We start from the raw sequence: 14674 nt of genomic DNA, 5'->3' as shown, positions 1-14674 counted from the left end.
GACATTAGAAAAATATAGATTCCATGCCACCTTCACCGCTTCTTGATATGTAGTGAGTGAGTCTTTTATAGTATCATAAGACACCTTATACATCTTCTATTTCTGAATTTACACCTAAGAGCCTGAATTGAATCATTTAATCGTGGTTGTAATGTGAGTGTACATGGCCATCACAGTCACCTGACTTGAATATCATTGAAAATCTATGGGATGATTTGAAGCAGGCTGTCCATGCTCGGCAGCCATCAAATTTAACTGAACTGGAGAGATTTTATATGGAAGAATTGTCAAAAATACCTCCATCCAGAATCCAGACACTCATCAAAGGCTATAGGAGGCGTCTATTGGCTGTTATATTTGCAAAAGGAGGCTCAACTAAGTATTGATGTCATATCTCTGTTGGGGTGCCCAAATGTATGCACCTGTCTAATGTCTTATTTTGTTATGATGCATATTGCATATTTTCTGTTAATCCACTGCTGAAATACTACTGTTTCCATAAGGCATTTCATATATTAAAAAGAAGTTACTACTTTGAAAGCTCAGCTAATAATAAACAAAAATCCAAAGAATTAAGAGGGGTTCCCAAACTTTTTCATATGACTGTTTATATATATATATATATATATATATATATATATATATATATATATATATATATATATATATATAGTCAGACATGTGCTACTAGGAGTGAGCTGAGTGGACCAAGTGGAGGTAATTACCTGCCAGGCCAGGGGGTGGCGGGATGCACTAAACCTACCTCTGTTATCTTTACAGGCCAAAAATGGGAAAACCTGCCTGATGCAATGACACTTTTGGTTTCGGCCCCAGACTGAAGTCGTTCCGGGGCCCTACACTGAAAACACTTCGGGCATGACATCACATCCGCCTTTCGGCTTATAAAGCCGCCATCTTTCCTCCACTAGGCAGTTCAGTGGAGAACTCAAAATAGTGCGTATGAGTGCTGTGTCAAAACCCTTTTGCAGGCAGGGACAATATATAGGTGACTGCCCAAAACCTTCTTACGTGTGTCAAGGCTATTCATTTTAAAATGTATATATATATATATATATATATATATATATATATATATATATATATATATATATATATATATATATATATATATATATATATACACAGTACAGGCCAAAAGTGTGGACACACCTCCTCATTCAATGTGTTTTCTTTGTTTTCATGACCATTTACAGATTCTCACTGAAGGCATCAAAACTATGAATGAACACGTGGAGTTAGGTACTTGACAAAAAAAGGTGAAATAACTGAAAACATGTTTTATATTCTAGTTTCTTCAAAATAGCCACCCTTTGCTCTGATTAACCATTTCAGGTGACTACCTGTTGAAGCTCATCGAGAGAATGCCAAGAGTGTGCAAAGGGTGGCTATTTTAAAGAAACTAGAATATAAAACATGTTTTCAGTTATTTCACCTTTTTTTGTTAAGTACATAACTCCACGTGTTCATTCATAGTTTTGATGCCTTCAGTGAGAATCTACCAATGTAAATGGTCATGAAAATAAAGAAAACACATTGAATGAGGAGGTGTGTTCAAACTTTTGGCCTGTACTGTGTATATATATATATATATATATATATATATATATGGAAGAGAAGGTCTGTGATACAGTTTTCATATTTGCAGCTGGAGATCCACAAAGGAAGAAAATGAATCAAAATGAATCACATATCATAAAGTAGTTTTTATTCCTGAGCTTTCAATCCCTGCCAGAGGTCTTCATCAGAGGATAATGCTTAGACTTACAAGAATCAAAGGCAATATATAGCAAAAAATTACGTACAACCAATACCCCCCCCTTCCTGATCACACTAACTTAGCCACCCCCCTGCCACCCCCACGTAATTTTTTTATTCATTTTCTTCCTTTGTGGATCTCCAGCTGCAAATATATATATATATATATATATACAGTATATATATATTGTCAGGGATGCCAGGGGCAACGACCCGGCCGGGACGCCGTGAGGGACGGGATGTGGGTCTGCGCCACCCTGATCACGGGGGCCGCCCTGGTTGCTTTGGGGGCCACAGGTTGAGGACATGGAAGCCCCACCCTGTAGGGGCCCGTGGTCACCGCCAGGAGGCGTCCCAATGCCTTGGGGACCTCTTACCTCAGCACTTCCGCCACACCCAGAAGTGCTGGGGGGAAGATTGAAAAGGACACCGGGTGAGCTGCTGGGGGAGTGTCGGAAACACCTGGAGCTCATTCGGGGTATGGATAAAACGGGCCGTCTCCCTTCATTCAGGGCTGGAATCAGGTGGAAGAAGGACGAGGCAGGAACAGAGATTGTGGAGGCGGCCCAAAGAAAAGGCATTGAGTGGCTAGGACTGTGTGTTTGGGGTTTGTGCACTTTATTCTGTGTCTGAGTGACACCTAACTTTGTAAATAGTTGTAAATAATAAACGTGTGGTGGTGATGAATAACATGTCCGCCTGACTGTGTCCGGGTCGGCTCCACAATATATATATATATATATATATATATATATATATATATATATATATATATATATATATATATATATATATATATATATATATATATATAGTGGTATATGGCTGGCCAGTCATCCCAGTCAATACTCCCAGGCTGCCAGATGAAGCTCTCCCTGCAGCATGGAGGGGCCCCGAAGACCAGCATGGAATCCTGGACAATGGAGTTTTTATCCACAGCCCTGCTGGATACCATGGGGGCCACTAGAGGATGCCACAGAGAGGAACAAAGGATATTTTCCCTACGCCCCAGAAGTATGTCCGAGTCACATGGACAAGGGGAATGACTTGCTTCCGGGGTGAAGAAAAGGACTTTTTATCTGACCCGGAAGTGATAAGGAATCATGGACTGTAGGATGGGAAACACTTCCGGGTCAGGAACTATAAAAGGACTCTGGGAACTCCCAGATGGGGAACTGAGCTGGGTGGAAGGGTGGCAACGCGTCTGGGAGTGGCGGAGAGTTTATAGTAGTGATTATTATTATTATTGGAGAATTTATGAGTATTGTGGATAGGAAGGTGCTTTTTGCACTTTGCTGTATTAATAAAGTCATTTATTGGACTTTTACCACGTGTCTGGTCTCTTGGATAAGGGTTCAAGGAAGCAATAGTGCCCCCTATCTGTCACTATATATATATATATATATACAGTATATATATATATATATATATATATATATATATATATATATATACATATATATATACAGTATATATATATATATATATATATATATATATATATATATATATATATAAAATGCTAAGATTTATCCATCTTTCATGCACTACCTTATGGAACACCAGGTCTTGGACCTTAATCGAGAGCTTTGAACTTGACACTTGTAACATGACCCATGAATTATAGGTTTTGGGCTACCTTGGCCAAGTAATTGGGATTCAGGTCTTTCTCAAGGCAAATAGCAACATTGTTGATGAGAGAAGAACTGTGGCAGCATCTGCTAGTGAATCAACTGTGGAATACACAATGTAGGCACCACAAACACAGGCTGCTGTCTGTGGTAACTGACATCTGCTTAGGTCTTTACAGTAAACTGGTCATTTTCATCACAACAAAAGTCATATGTTCTGATTGCCAATCTAATCATACACACTGTTATGCCATGAAAAATGACAATATCCACTACCTCAGCTCAGTGTTAAGCTAAAGCAAGAACCACTGAGCAGCTTGCTAACGCTGGGGCCCAAGGTACTGAGTGAATGGCATGAATTTGAAGAACACCTTTCAGAAGAACTCCATGATAGTAAGAAGGAAAATGAAGTGCATTGTTTGAGTGTTTCCCAGTGGGATATTCATTTCTGAGTTATTCCAATGATCACACATTTGCAGAATAACTAGTATGCCCTTAATTTTGACAGCTGCCTGTATGTCCAGGCTTAAACACTTTGCAGAGCTACACTAATCATGCCTTACTAAAACTATGAAACTAAAGTAGGTGTTCATACTGAAAATAGGAAAACATGACATTAACCTAACAAGCCAATAATGCCTTACATTTTTCCTCTAGTCTCCTTCCTCATCATTTCTTGTGCATCTGTAAGTTTGTATTGACTTTACATTTCAGAAAGTTTACTTCAATTTTCTGTTTTAGAGTCGCATTAGGAACCACACCCATCATTTCCACTTTTTGTACTATGACTGCATGTCTTATCAACAGCATTGCTAGTACATCAGAGGCCCATGGGAAAAAATACTGAGGGGGGCCCCCATGGAATATTAAGGAAAAAAAATATAAAGACTTCAAGGAAAACAACTTTAATACTAGGTAGGTATATTTGATAAGAAAATAGTTTCTTTAAAATAAGTTTTTGTACTCTAAGTATTTAATTTATGTGTAAGAGGATGCCAAGGTAAACATATCATTTCAGAAACACAAATAGGCTAAAATGGGTAAAATATTCTGTAGGATATTTGCAGTATTTAACTGAATAGATATTTAATGCAAAATAATTTAAAAGTAATGTTACATGGGTTTTTTATTGACTGGGCACCTATTTTCATTAAAATGTTTGGTAATATTAATGACAGAAAGCATACATTGAATTATATTATATCAGGTCAATTTATTACTTTCTATATTTTACATAATATAATTTACAATTTAGAAATGTTACTGCAATATCACACAAAAAAAAACTATAACCTATGTGCAGCGATCACTGAACTATGAATGTGTCTCGGCAGGCTGAGCATACTTATGTATTGAACTTCTTGTGTTTACTGCACTGCTGACAACTTTATGTGTTTATAAAATCAGTGAATAACTCACTTTAATTAAAGCAAAAAACAGTACATATTTAGCACAGAGCTGGCTTGTGCAAATACACAAGCAGAATTTATCATACCTCACTTAGACTGTTTCAGCTACTAGAAGCAATACAAACATAAGAACTTACTTACACATGGATCCGCCTTGTTCAGAACTTTAATTGCACCTTCCAACATTACTATCATGTTCCATTAAAGCATTCCTCATAATGCATTTTCATGTGTTAGGTAACAAACATAAACAGATTCATAAAATTTCACAAAAGACTGGCCCCAGTGCAAGAGAAAATTCACTGCTGTTTTGTATCCTGCACTGCACAGATGTCTTACTTGTTAACCAAATTTTCGACTTGTATCACAGTGTGTTTCTGGTTGGCTTGCTCCCCAGTCACTTACACTGTTAATTAGCTTCCCTCTGTTGTTTCAAGGACAGGATTGTGACCAGGGATTTGAAAGCATACAGTTTCTTACTGTATGACCAAAGACAGCTGCAATTAAAACTTGCAACAGGAACAGTCATTGGTCTAACCATTTGAAACTGCACACTTTTAAATCGCTGGTCACAATCCTGATAACGCACGCTCGCTGAATGTGAAATGGTGGGAATTTTTTTTTTTTTTTTAAAAAAGGAAGGTGTTTAGGGGTCTTTCCAGGTTTTGCAGCTCATGGGATTTTCTTCCCACTGCCCATGGTTGTTACACCACTGTGTCTTATGGTGCTCAAGCCAATTTAAGGGTAGGGATGGTCATTTGCTAGCTGCTTCTCCCACATAGTTTAGAAAAAATCGGGAGTGTTTTCCCCTGGAGTATCTCGTATACTCAAATATGCGGATGGATATTTGAGGAGTAAACCGCAAAACAATAATTATATTTTTATATTATGTACATTAAAGGACCATCAACAAAAAACCAAATTAATAATATATTGAACAATTATTATAAAAGTAGAGTTGAATAAATTGGACTCTGCAGCTGCAAGAATAAAAGATAAAGTACCACTTCTGGTTAACAGAAATAGCCCAAAAGTTGACAGAAATCTACATGTTGTACCTAATAGTTGTATGCAAATTTTGGTTGACCTAAATGAAAGCGTACTCAAGTTATAATGTTTACATATACACATACACACATGCGCACACACACACGCACACACACAGACATAATTCCAAAAATGGTGTTTTCAGAGGTCTAAAACATCAAGATTCATCAAAATCTCAAAATGGAATTTTTAGAGGATTTCAATACTTTCTCTATACTTTGTAGTGTCACAGGTGGCTGGGGGTGGTACCCGGCTGGGATTCCCAGGAGGACCGGAGGAGGGCTTACGCCTCCTCCAGACCATGTGGGGGTGACCACCCTGGTGGCTATGGGGACCACGGGTACAGAGCTTTGAAGCTCAGCCCAGTAGGGTCAAGTGGTCACCGCCAGGGGGCACCCCAATGCCTTTGGAGCCCTGGACCTCAGCACTTCCGCCACACCCGGAAGTGCTGGAGGGAAGAGGATCGGGGACACCCGGAGTGCATCCGGGTGTGCAGCCGACACTTCCGCCACACTGGGGAGTGCCGGCGGGAGATTGTCGGGAGGCACCTGGAGCACATCCAGGTGATTATAAAAGAGGCCGCTTCCCTCCATTCAGAGGCTGGAGTCGGGTGGAAGAGGACGGAGCTCGGGAGGAGAGGAAAGAGGCGGCCTGGTCAGTAAAGGCATTGTGAAGAGAGGCCTGGACTTTGGGGTGATTGGTGCTGCGGCACTGGGTTGTGTGTAGGTTCCACCTTTGTAAATAGTGTAAATAAACGTGTGTGGTGCCTTAAGAACCATGTCCACCTGTCTGTGTCCGGGCTGTTCTCCACAGTATACAAGAAAGTAAAAAAGGCTTTTTCTAAAATTTTTAACTTCATTACCATAAGAGCTAGAGAGATTTGCAGAATTATGCAGATGAATCTGTTCCCCTCTGTCACACAGCAATTGACAGTTATCAATTATTCATTCATGCTTATTATAATCAATACAGGGTCACAGGGGCTAATGTCCTGACCATCAAGAGCATTCCATTAAAATTCCAGGCTGACTGAATAAATAAACTGAATGGCAGAAATTTAAGGGATATTATGGAAAGGTAATCAGATGTAGCCAAAACCAGATAAAGGTCCAAAAAAATAATCTGTGAAGTTTAAGGATATTTAATAAATACATCTGGTAATCCATAATAGAAAAGTGCTTATTTTACAAATTCTTTCCTTTAATTTTCAACAAAGTCTGGATGCATTTCAGACTGAATGGCCATTTGTTATAACATGGCCACCATTACATCATGTGTCACATAGCATGTAATCATGTTCCCTAGTAACACAGACCATCCCAGTGATCCCACTTTAAAATAGCCATGCCCATGAAGAATACATGAACAAAATGGCAGAGTTCAGATCCAGAGTTGTTAATAATAAAAATATGTTGAGGAAAACTTGATAACTATATATCAAAGCATTTAAGGTTTTTTTTTCTACTGGTGAAAAGGACAAAAATGCCTGGCTACCAAGACACTAACATAAGTGGCCCTGAGATGAATATAAATGTGCATTTTAACACTCTTTCCATTGCCTTACCTTTGAGACACGCTGTGGATGCTCAGGAGTTTGATGGATACTTGCTTGTTCCTGAAGTAACCTCTAAGGCAAGGACCGGAGCTGGTTTGGATCAAGCAGATGTTTTGTACATCCTGGCATGGCAGTATGGGCAGGCAGCAAGGGTTGGCCATGCTCACATTTGTAGGCTTTGCTTAAATTGTAAAAGTCATACAGTCATTTATGTGCATCAACAAAGTTCAGTTAATAATAAGCATTCAATCTTTAATAAACATTAGTAACTTACACACTACTAATAAAAATGTCTTAGAACGTGGGAATTTATTATACAGTATACACAGTAATCCAAAAATCTGACCAATTTCTATTATACGGTATAATCGAAATTGAATTTTTAATTTAGTCACAGGCAGTGGCATTTATTTATAATTAATATCAAGGTCAAGTTAAACTTGATTATCTCGTAATAAGAAATTAATGAAGTTATGAGATTAAAAAGTAAATGTCAAATACTATTGGTAAAACTCTACCATTAAATTGTCTAATTGCTTAATGTACAAGTGATCTCTTAAGTTGCATGGTTCTATTCCATATTGCCTATGGCAAGTCAAATTAACATTTGGAGATTAAGATATCTGTCATACATTTTTAAATATCTCAGATACATTTTCAGATGTCTCAAAACACCTGCATGTTTTTCTTAAGATATATTAAATAAATCTTGAGATAGCTCAAACTGACCTTGCATGTGTTTTAAGATATCTGAAGATATCTATTTTGAGATACCTCAGAATCTCCTCCTGTAAAACTTAATATTCTTTCAGTGGGACTTCCTGTGAATTTTAAGATATCTCAAGATGCATTTCAGGTATCTGAAAGTGGACAGGAAGCCATTTTAAAATATTTGGTATTGTATTTGAGATGTCTTAAACTAGATTTCAGATATCTCAAAACCATCTTAAGTTATTATATATATTATATATTATTAAGATACCTGGAAATGTAATAAAGATATCTTAAAACATATTTCAGATATATTTCATACAGGAAGCTATATTGAAAATATTGACAATTTTGCAGGAAGTAATTTTCAGATATCTTGACCAGATCAGACCATATTCCAGTAATAAACTGTACACAAAAACGGATACATTTTCATATGTGTTGTTGCTGTGTTGTTCTTGTATGGTGAACGAGGGAGTCATCAGTGAGAGTTCACATGCGCTGGTAACGATTCAGTCCAACCTCAAAAGTTGAAGTGAACGGAGTAACTGGAATCAGATGGGAGGCAGTTGTACATGCGCTTTAAACATCTACCCGCAAAACAAAAGATGCTGGCAACATGACACAAGCAATACAAGCAATACTCCTGCTCAGCTTTGCTGCATCAATTTGTATGACTTACTGAAAATAGTCTTTCAAAAAGAAAGAATCATTTGCAAATCACCCATCACTAACAGGTAGGAGAGGATGCAGTACTCTGTCTCTTGGAATAACTTCAACAGGGAAAAACTACTGCTGTTAGTGGTTTACACAAAAAGGGTTTACATGTTTTAAAAATCAATTATGGAATGAATGGCATTAGATGTATGCAATGTATTAAACATATTGCATTTTATCATTTAATCATGCAGTAGAAATGTAAATCTTACTACTGTGACCTCATGTCAATATGTCAGCACAGGGTGCCCTTATATTATCCTGCTCAGTCTTGTTTTTCTTGTCAAGTTTTTTTTTTGCCATTCACATGTGCTTAGATAATGTTTAAAAAATGCTGGGTAAGAAGCATATTTCTATGTATCTCTGTGATAGAAAGTTAATTCCTGGCAAAGTCTAACTTTGTTTAACTGAACAAAAGTGATTTCTCCATAAGTTTAGTCTGACTGCACAGAAAATGTAATGCTACAACTGTACTGAGTACTGAAAGGAGTCTAAAACTTACTCTCCAAGGGGAGAAAAAGATCTGTCTTGAAAATCTATGTGGTTACTGTTAAGTGTTAATACATCTGTTTTGCCAGATAATCTATATAATTTGTATATGCATATGTTCTCTATATGTGTGTATAGTAGCAGGACCTAAACGGTTGTTCTGGAATACAGAAAATAGGGAGAAAAGGATAGGTGTGATCATCATATATACTTACTTCAGCTGCATTTCTATAGGATAACCCATAATATATTTTATAATTTTGTTTCCCTTATAAAAAATCCTAATGCTGTGCGACGAATGGCCCAGTTCACGACTGGCAGCCGCGTTTAAACAGGGAGCCCTTCACAGACAACTTTAACATGCGCAATGTAGTTGGGCGCACATGGCTAGTTAAATTATATATTTGCAATATGATCAGAAGGAACCTACCATCCCCACCCCTGACCCTGACTTCAAAATTAAACCAATTAAATAAATCAGAAAGAATCAATTCATCTAAAAGAAGGGTTCAAAAAAATTAAATCAGTAAAGTGAATTGAAACGTCCATCACTACTATTTTTATGTGCAGTGAAGCTCTTTCATGGTGGTGCTCCCTGCTGAAACCTGTGTCTGCATCTAAAGTGGACTGTGGTTTTTGCACAACAATTACATGTGTATATATAGAGAAGAGTAATACACACTACAGGAAGGAAAACAAATTCAAAGAATGGAAGACTGACAGATGAGGACAACAGGTATAATAAGAGGCAGCCATGTGAGCATCTGTCTGGTGTGGTGCAATGTGACTAACTCATGCTTATTGTGGGCTACACCTCTCAAACATTAGCACTGCTTTTATGAATCCCATACCAAATAGCATATAACAGAGACACACACACACACAACATTTAATTAAGGTGGATAAGTTGATTTATGTTTATCTGGAAGTTACTCTCTGTTGGATGTGCTCAGTGGTAATGTTTGCAGCACTCCAACTATAGGAATGTATTTTTTAATGCATTTAGTAATAAAATACATTTGCATTTTTCAGTTCAACAGATGGCACTTCACAAACATTAGCACTGCTTTTACAATTCTCATAGCAAAAGGCACATAACAGAGACATGTATATACCAGATGGACATACAGATACTCAGACACATAGACACTTGTCCTTTTGCTGAGGTGGGTTACACTTGCCTCAAAAAAGATGAAAAAAACAAATTAATTATGAAAGGAATAAAGTATATTGCATAATTACTAATACAATCAAATGCCTAATTTAGGCAGTATTTTTTCCAGTGAAACTTAATAGAGTTTAATAATACAAATTTGAATAATCAAAAAAATAATAATAGGGCCAAATATAAGGCCAAAAGCTAGTGGACTCTTGACCATCAGATCTATATAAACTTGTTGGACATTCCATTCTAAAACCATGGGCATTAATATGGAGTTGGTCCCCACTATTTGGCTATAACAACCTTCACTCTTCTGGGAGGGCTTTCCACAAGATGTTGGAGTGTATCTGTGGGAATTTGTACCCATTCAGTCAAAACAGCATTTGAGAAGTTAGGCACTGATGCTGGACATGTAGACCTGGTTCACAGTCAGCATTCCAGTTTATCCCAAAGGTGTTCAATAGGGTTGAGGTCTGAGTTCTGTGCAGGTAACTCAAGTTCCTCTACACCAGCCTCATCACACCATATCTTTATGGAGCCGGCTTTATTCACAAGGGTCTAGTCTTGCTGGAACAGAGAACGGTCTTCTCTAAACTGTTACCACAAAGTTGGAAAAGCACAACTGTTTAAAATGTATGTGTGCTGTAACTTTAACAGGACCCTTCATTTGAACCAATGGGCCTACAGTCTTAAAAACAAAGGCGTTAAAGTAGTTCTTCAGAGGGATGCCATTGGGTATACATTTTTAGTTCTCAAAAGAACCATCCACAAGAAAATACCAGAAAGAATGTTTATTTATTTAGATCTATTACAGGCTCCAAAATCACCATAAATAGATAACAGATTTGTAAAAAAAAACACAGGCTTAAGTTCAGGTTTTCTTGATCTTTTAGCATCCTGCTAGGTAGCCTAGTATACATTAAATATTTCTGTTTCATCCACACATTGGGAACATTTTCAAAGTGCAAAGAGCCAATTTCATACGCAAAAACCCATCCCAACATGAGTAGTTCTTTGTCAAACAATGAGGAACTACAAGGAACCACACAACTTAGTACAGAGCCATTAATAAACCATTACTTTTAAGAGTGTAGTCCAAACTCTGAAAAGAGAACCAAATTTATTAATCCTCTTCCACCAAACTTTTCATTAGGCACTATGCAGTCCTGAAGGTGGCATTCTCCTGGCATCTGCCAAACCAAGAGGCATCCATCTGATTGGCAGATATTGGAGCATGATTCATCACTCCAGAGAACATGTTTCCACCACTCCAGAGACCAAAGGGGGCATGCTTTACACCACTCCAGTCAATGCTTGGTAATGTGCATGGCGATCTTAGGCTTATGTGCAGCTCCTTGACCATGGAAACCCATTTCATGAAGCTCTTGATGTGGAGTTCTTGTGCTGATGTTGCTTACAGAATCAATTTGGAACTCTATGATGAGTGATGTAGCAGGGGTTTTTACCTGCTATGTACTTTAGTACTCTGTGTCCCACTCTGTGAATTTGTGTGGTTAACCACTTTGTGGCTGGGCTGTTGTTGCTCCTTGACAATTCCACTTTACGATAATAACACAATTAAGTATGGCAGATCTAGCAGAGCAGAAATTTAATACCCTGATTTGTGGCTAAGTGTGGCACCTGGACACAATGGTAGTGCTGCTGCCTTGCAGTAAGGCAGCCAGGGTTTTCATCCTGGGACCTCCTCATGTCTGTGTGGGTTTTCTCCCACAGTCCAAAGACATGCAGGTCAAGTGGATTAGTGATCCTAAATTGGCTGTTGTGTGAGGTTGGTATGTCTGTTTGCCCTGAGATGGAGTTGTGCCCTGTCCAGATTTTGTTCCTGCTTTGCGCCTTATGCTAGTTGGTATGACCTATAGCACCTTCTGCGACACTTTTCAGGACTAAGCGGTTAGGAAATGACTGACTTGTGGCAATGGTGGCATCCTATAGCAGTTCCACTCTTAGGTACTGAGCTCTTCAGTATGACCCATTCTACTACCAAGGGAAATTTCATGGCTAAGTGCTAGATTTTATGTCACTTTTTAACAATGAGTACAGAAGAAGCACCTGGTCGTGTTTCTAAGAGACTGCTTGATGTCACTAATGCACTTGTGACAAGGCAAAAGAGAATAAGCGCATATGCATGTCTATTTAATTCTGACACTTAATCTTCACCGCATTAGGGACGATAACGAAAGCAAAAGAATACGTGTGCAAGTCTTTGTTAGAACACTTTATATGTTTTAAAATTCCTTATCTTTAGCTGAGTAACTGTTACTGTAAATATGTTTTTAAATTCTTTATCTTTAGCTGAGTAAATGTTACAGTACTGCGTTACAGTAACAAAACTGCGCAAAAAGCAGTGCACTTGCTGCGCAGATTGATGCAGCCAGCTTAGAATAACAGCAAAAGTCTGATTATACAACAATGTGTCCAACGTTGTGTAACATATACAGCTTCGCATATGTCTGAATTGTTTTATGTCTCAAAAAGCTGTTGATATTACTGTTTATAGCAACCCAAGTGATTACTAATGACATGATTACAAGCAGCGCGAAGATCGAATTGCACTTCCACCTCGACACTGCGGTGAAACTCACTTTCTTGGTAAGTATGAATATTTATATACATACCTTTCGTCCTCTCCGTCCACAACTTTTACTCCTTTAGCTCTGCGTTCCAATCCCAGTCGCATACACAGCAGAAGTAGACAGAAGTTAGTACAGCGACCTGACACGCACTTGTTTACCTTCGCGCTGATTGGCTGCCCGGAGCACTTTAGAATTCCCCTAATTTGTCCGAGAGTTACCACGAAACTGGATCTTTTTATTTCCCTTAATCATAGTGTGACATTAATACTTTTGTTGGTTTTGTAATGTTTCCATTGCTCAAGGAATGTGTAATCAGTGCAAACGGCGGCGCTTCTGTTCTGCTATAAATACTATACAACTCCGTCCTCCTATTTAACACTAAGGTCACTATAAATGCAGCAAGCTTACTTTAAAGAGTGACACATTATTCACTAATTTAGGCTAATTTATATAGTGAAAAGTCAAGCAAAATGACACCTTTTATCGCTTAACTAAAAAGATTACAATATGCAAGCTTTCATGGCAACTCAGGCCCCTTCCTCAGGCAAGATGCTACCCATCTCAGGTCTTGCAGCCTGGAGAGACATCGAACTAACAGGTGCAGCCGACCTTTTTCCACAGGTCTGGGTTCATGTTGACCCATGGCTCCCAGCAAGGCTCCCAATCTGAGCCTCCGGGGATATATTTATATTAGATTTTATTTTTTTTATATTTAGCTTAGTAACGTAAATAATTATTTCCTAAAGTTTAAGGAGTGATACATTATTCACTAATTTAGGCTAATCTATATATATATATATATATATATATATATATATATATATATATACACAGTATATATATCCTGCCTTGCGCCTTGTGTTGGCTGGGATTGGCTCCAGCAGACCTCCGTGACCCTGTTGTAAGGATATAGCAGGATGGATAATGGATGGATTGATGGATATGTTAGATTGTATTTTTGTTATATTTAGCTTAGTAGCGTAATTAAGTATTATTTCCTAAAGTACTTGTCTGATGTATACCTATGGCATCTTTGGCATGAGCAATCAATCCATCCATTTTGTGATCTTTTTTTTTGTGGGGGTCATAGAGCCTATATTGGCAGCAAGAATCAAACCTCGAAACATTGCTAAGCACTCTCATTTATAATGGCCCAGTTTAAAACTGCCCTGTGTTCATTTTCCAAGACCACTTATCCTTTGCAGGGTCTTTGGGAAACTGCAGCCTCTCCCATCAAGCTTTGGATCAAGACTGGAACAATGCCTAGACAGAGTGACAGTTCACTTCAGGGTGAACATACACACATGCACGCACACACACACACAAACACACACACACGCACACACACACACACACACACACACACACACAAACACACACACACACACACGGACCAATTTATCATTGTCAATCCAAACCAGAGCACAAGGAGGAAATCCAAGCAAACAAAGGGAGAGCATGCAAACTCCACACAGGGAGTGCTTCAGACGTGAATCCTGGTCTACTTGCTGTGAGGCAGCAGTGCCACTCTGCTGCCCCTATATATACAGCATACATCTGGGATCCAATGTTTTTGGCAGTAG

General features: G+C 38.3%; 1 protein-coding gene across 1 annotated transcript in view; it reads right to left on the bottom strand.

Moving 5' to 3' along the window:
* si:dkey-181f22.4 (receptor-interacting serine/threonine-protein kinase 2) overlaps positions 1-13568 on the bottom strand; it is a 45979-nt gene extending 32411 nt beyond the window's left edge. Inside the window, exons 1-2 of the mRNA XM_039763198.1 lie at positions 13134-13568; positions 7428-7599 (exon numbers count right to left, since the gene is read on the bottom strand). Of these exons, the coding sequence (XP_039619132.1) occupies positions 7428-7579 (152 nt within the window). The 5' untranslated portion in view covers positions 7580-7599; positions 13134-13568. The remainder of the gene's footprint in view (positions 1-7427; positions 7600-13133) is intronic.
* Between the last annotated feature and the right edge of the window lie 1106 nt (positions 13569-14674).

The sequence above is a fragment of the Polypterus senegalus genome, chromosome 9 (assembly GCF_016835505.1).
Source record: "Polypterus senegalus isolate Bchr_013 chromosome 9, ASM1683550v1, whole genome shotgun sequence".
NCBI classification, from domain to species: Eukaryota; Metazoa; Chordata; class Cladistia; order Polypteriformes; family Polypteridae; genus Polypterus; species Polypterus senegalus.
This window is presented reverse-complemented; position numbering and strand designations above follow the sequence as displayed.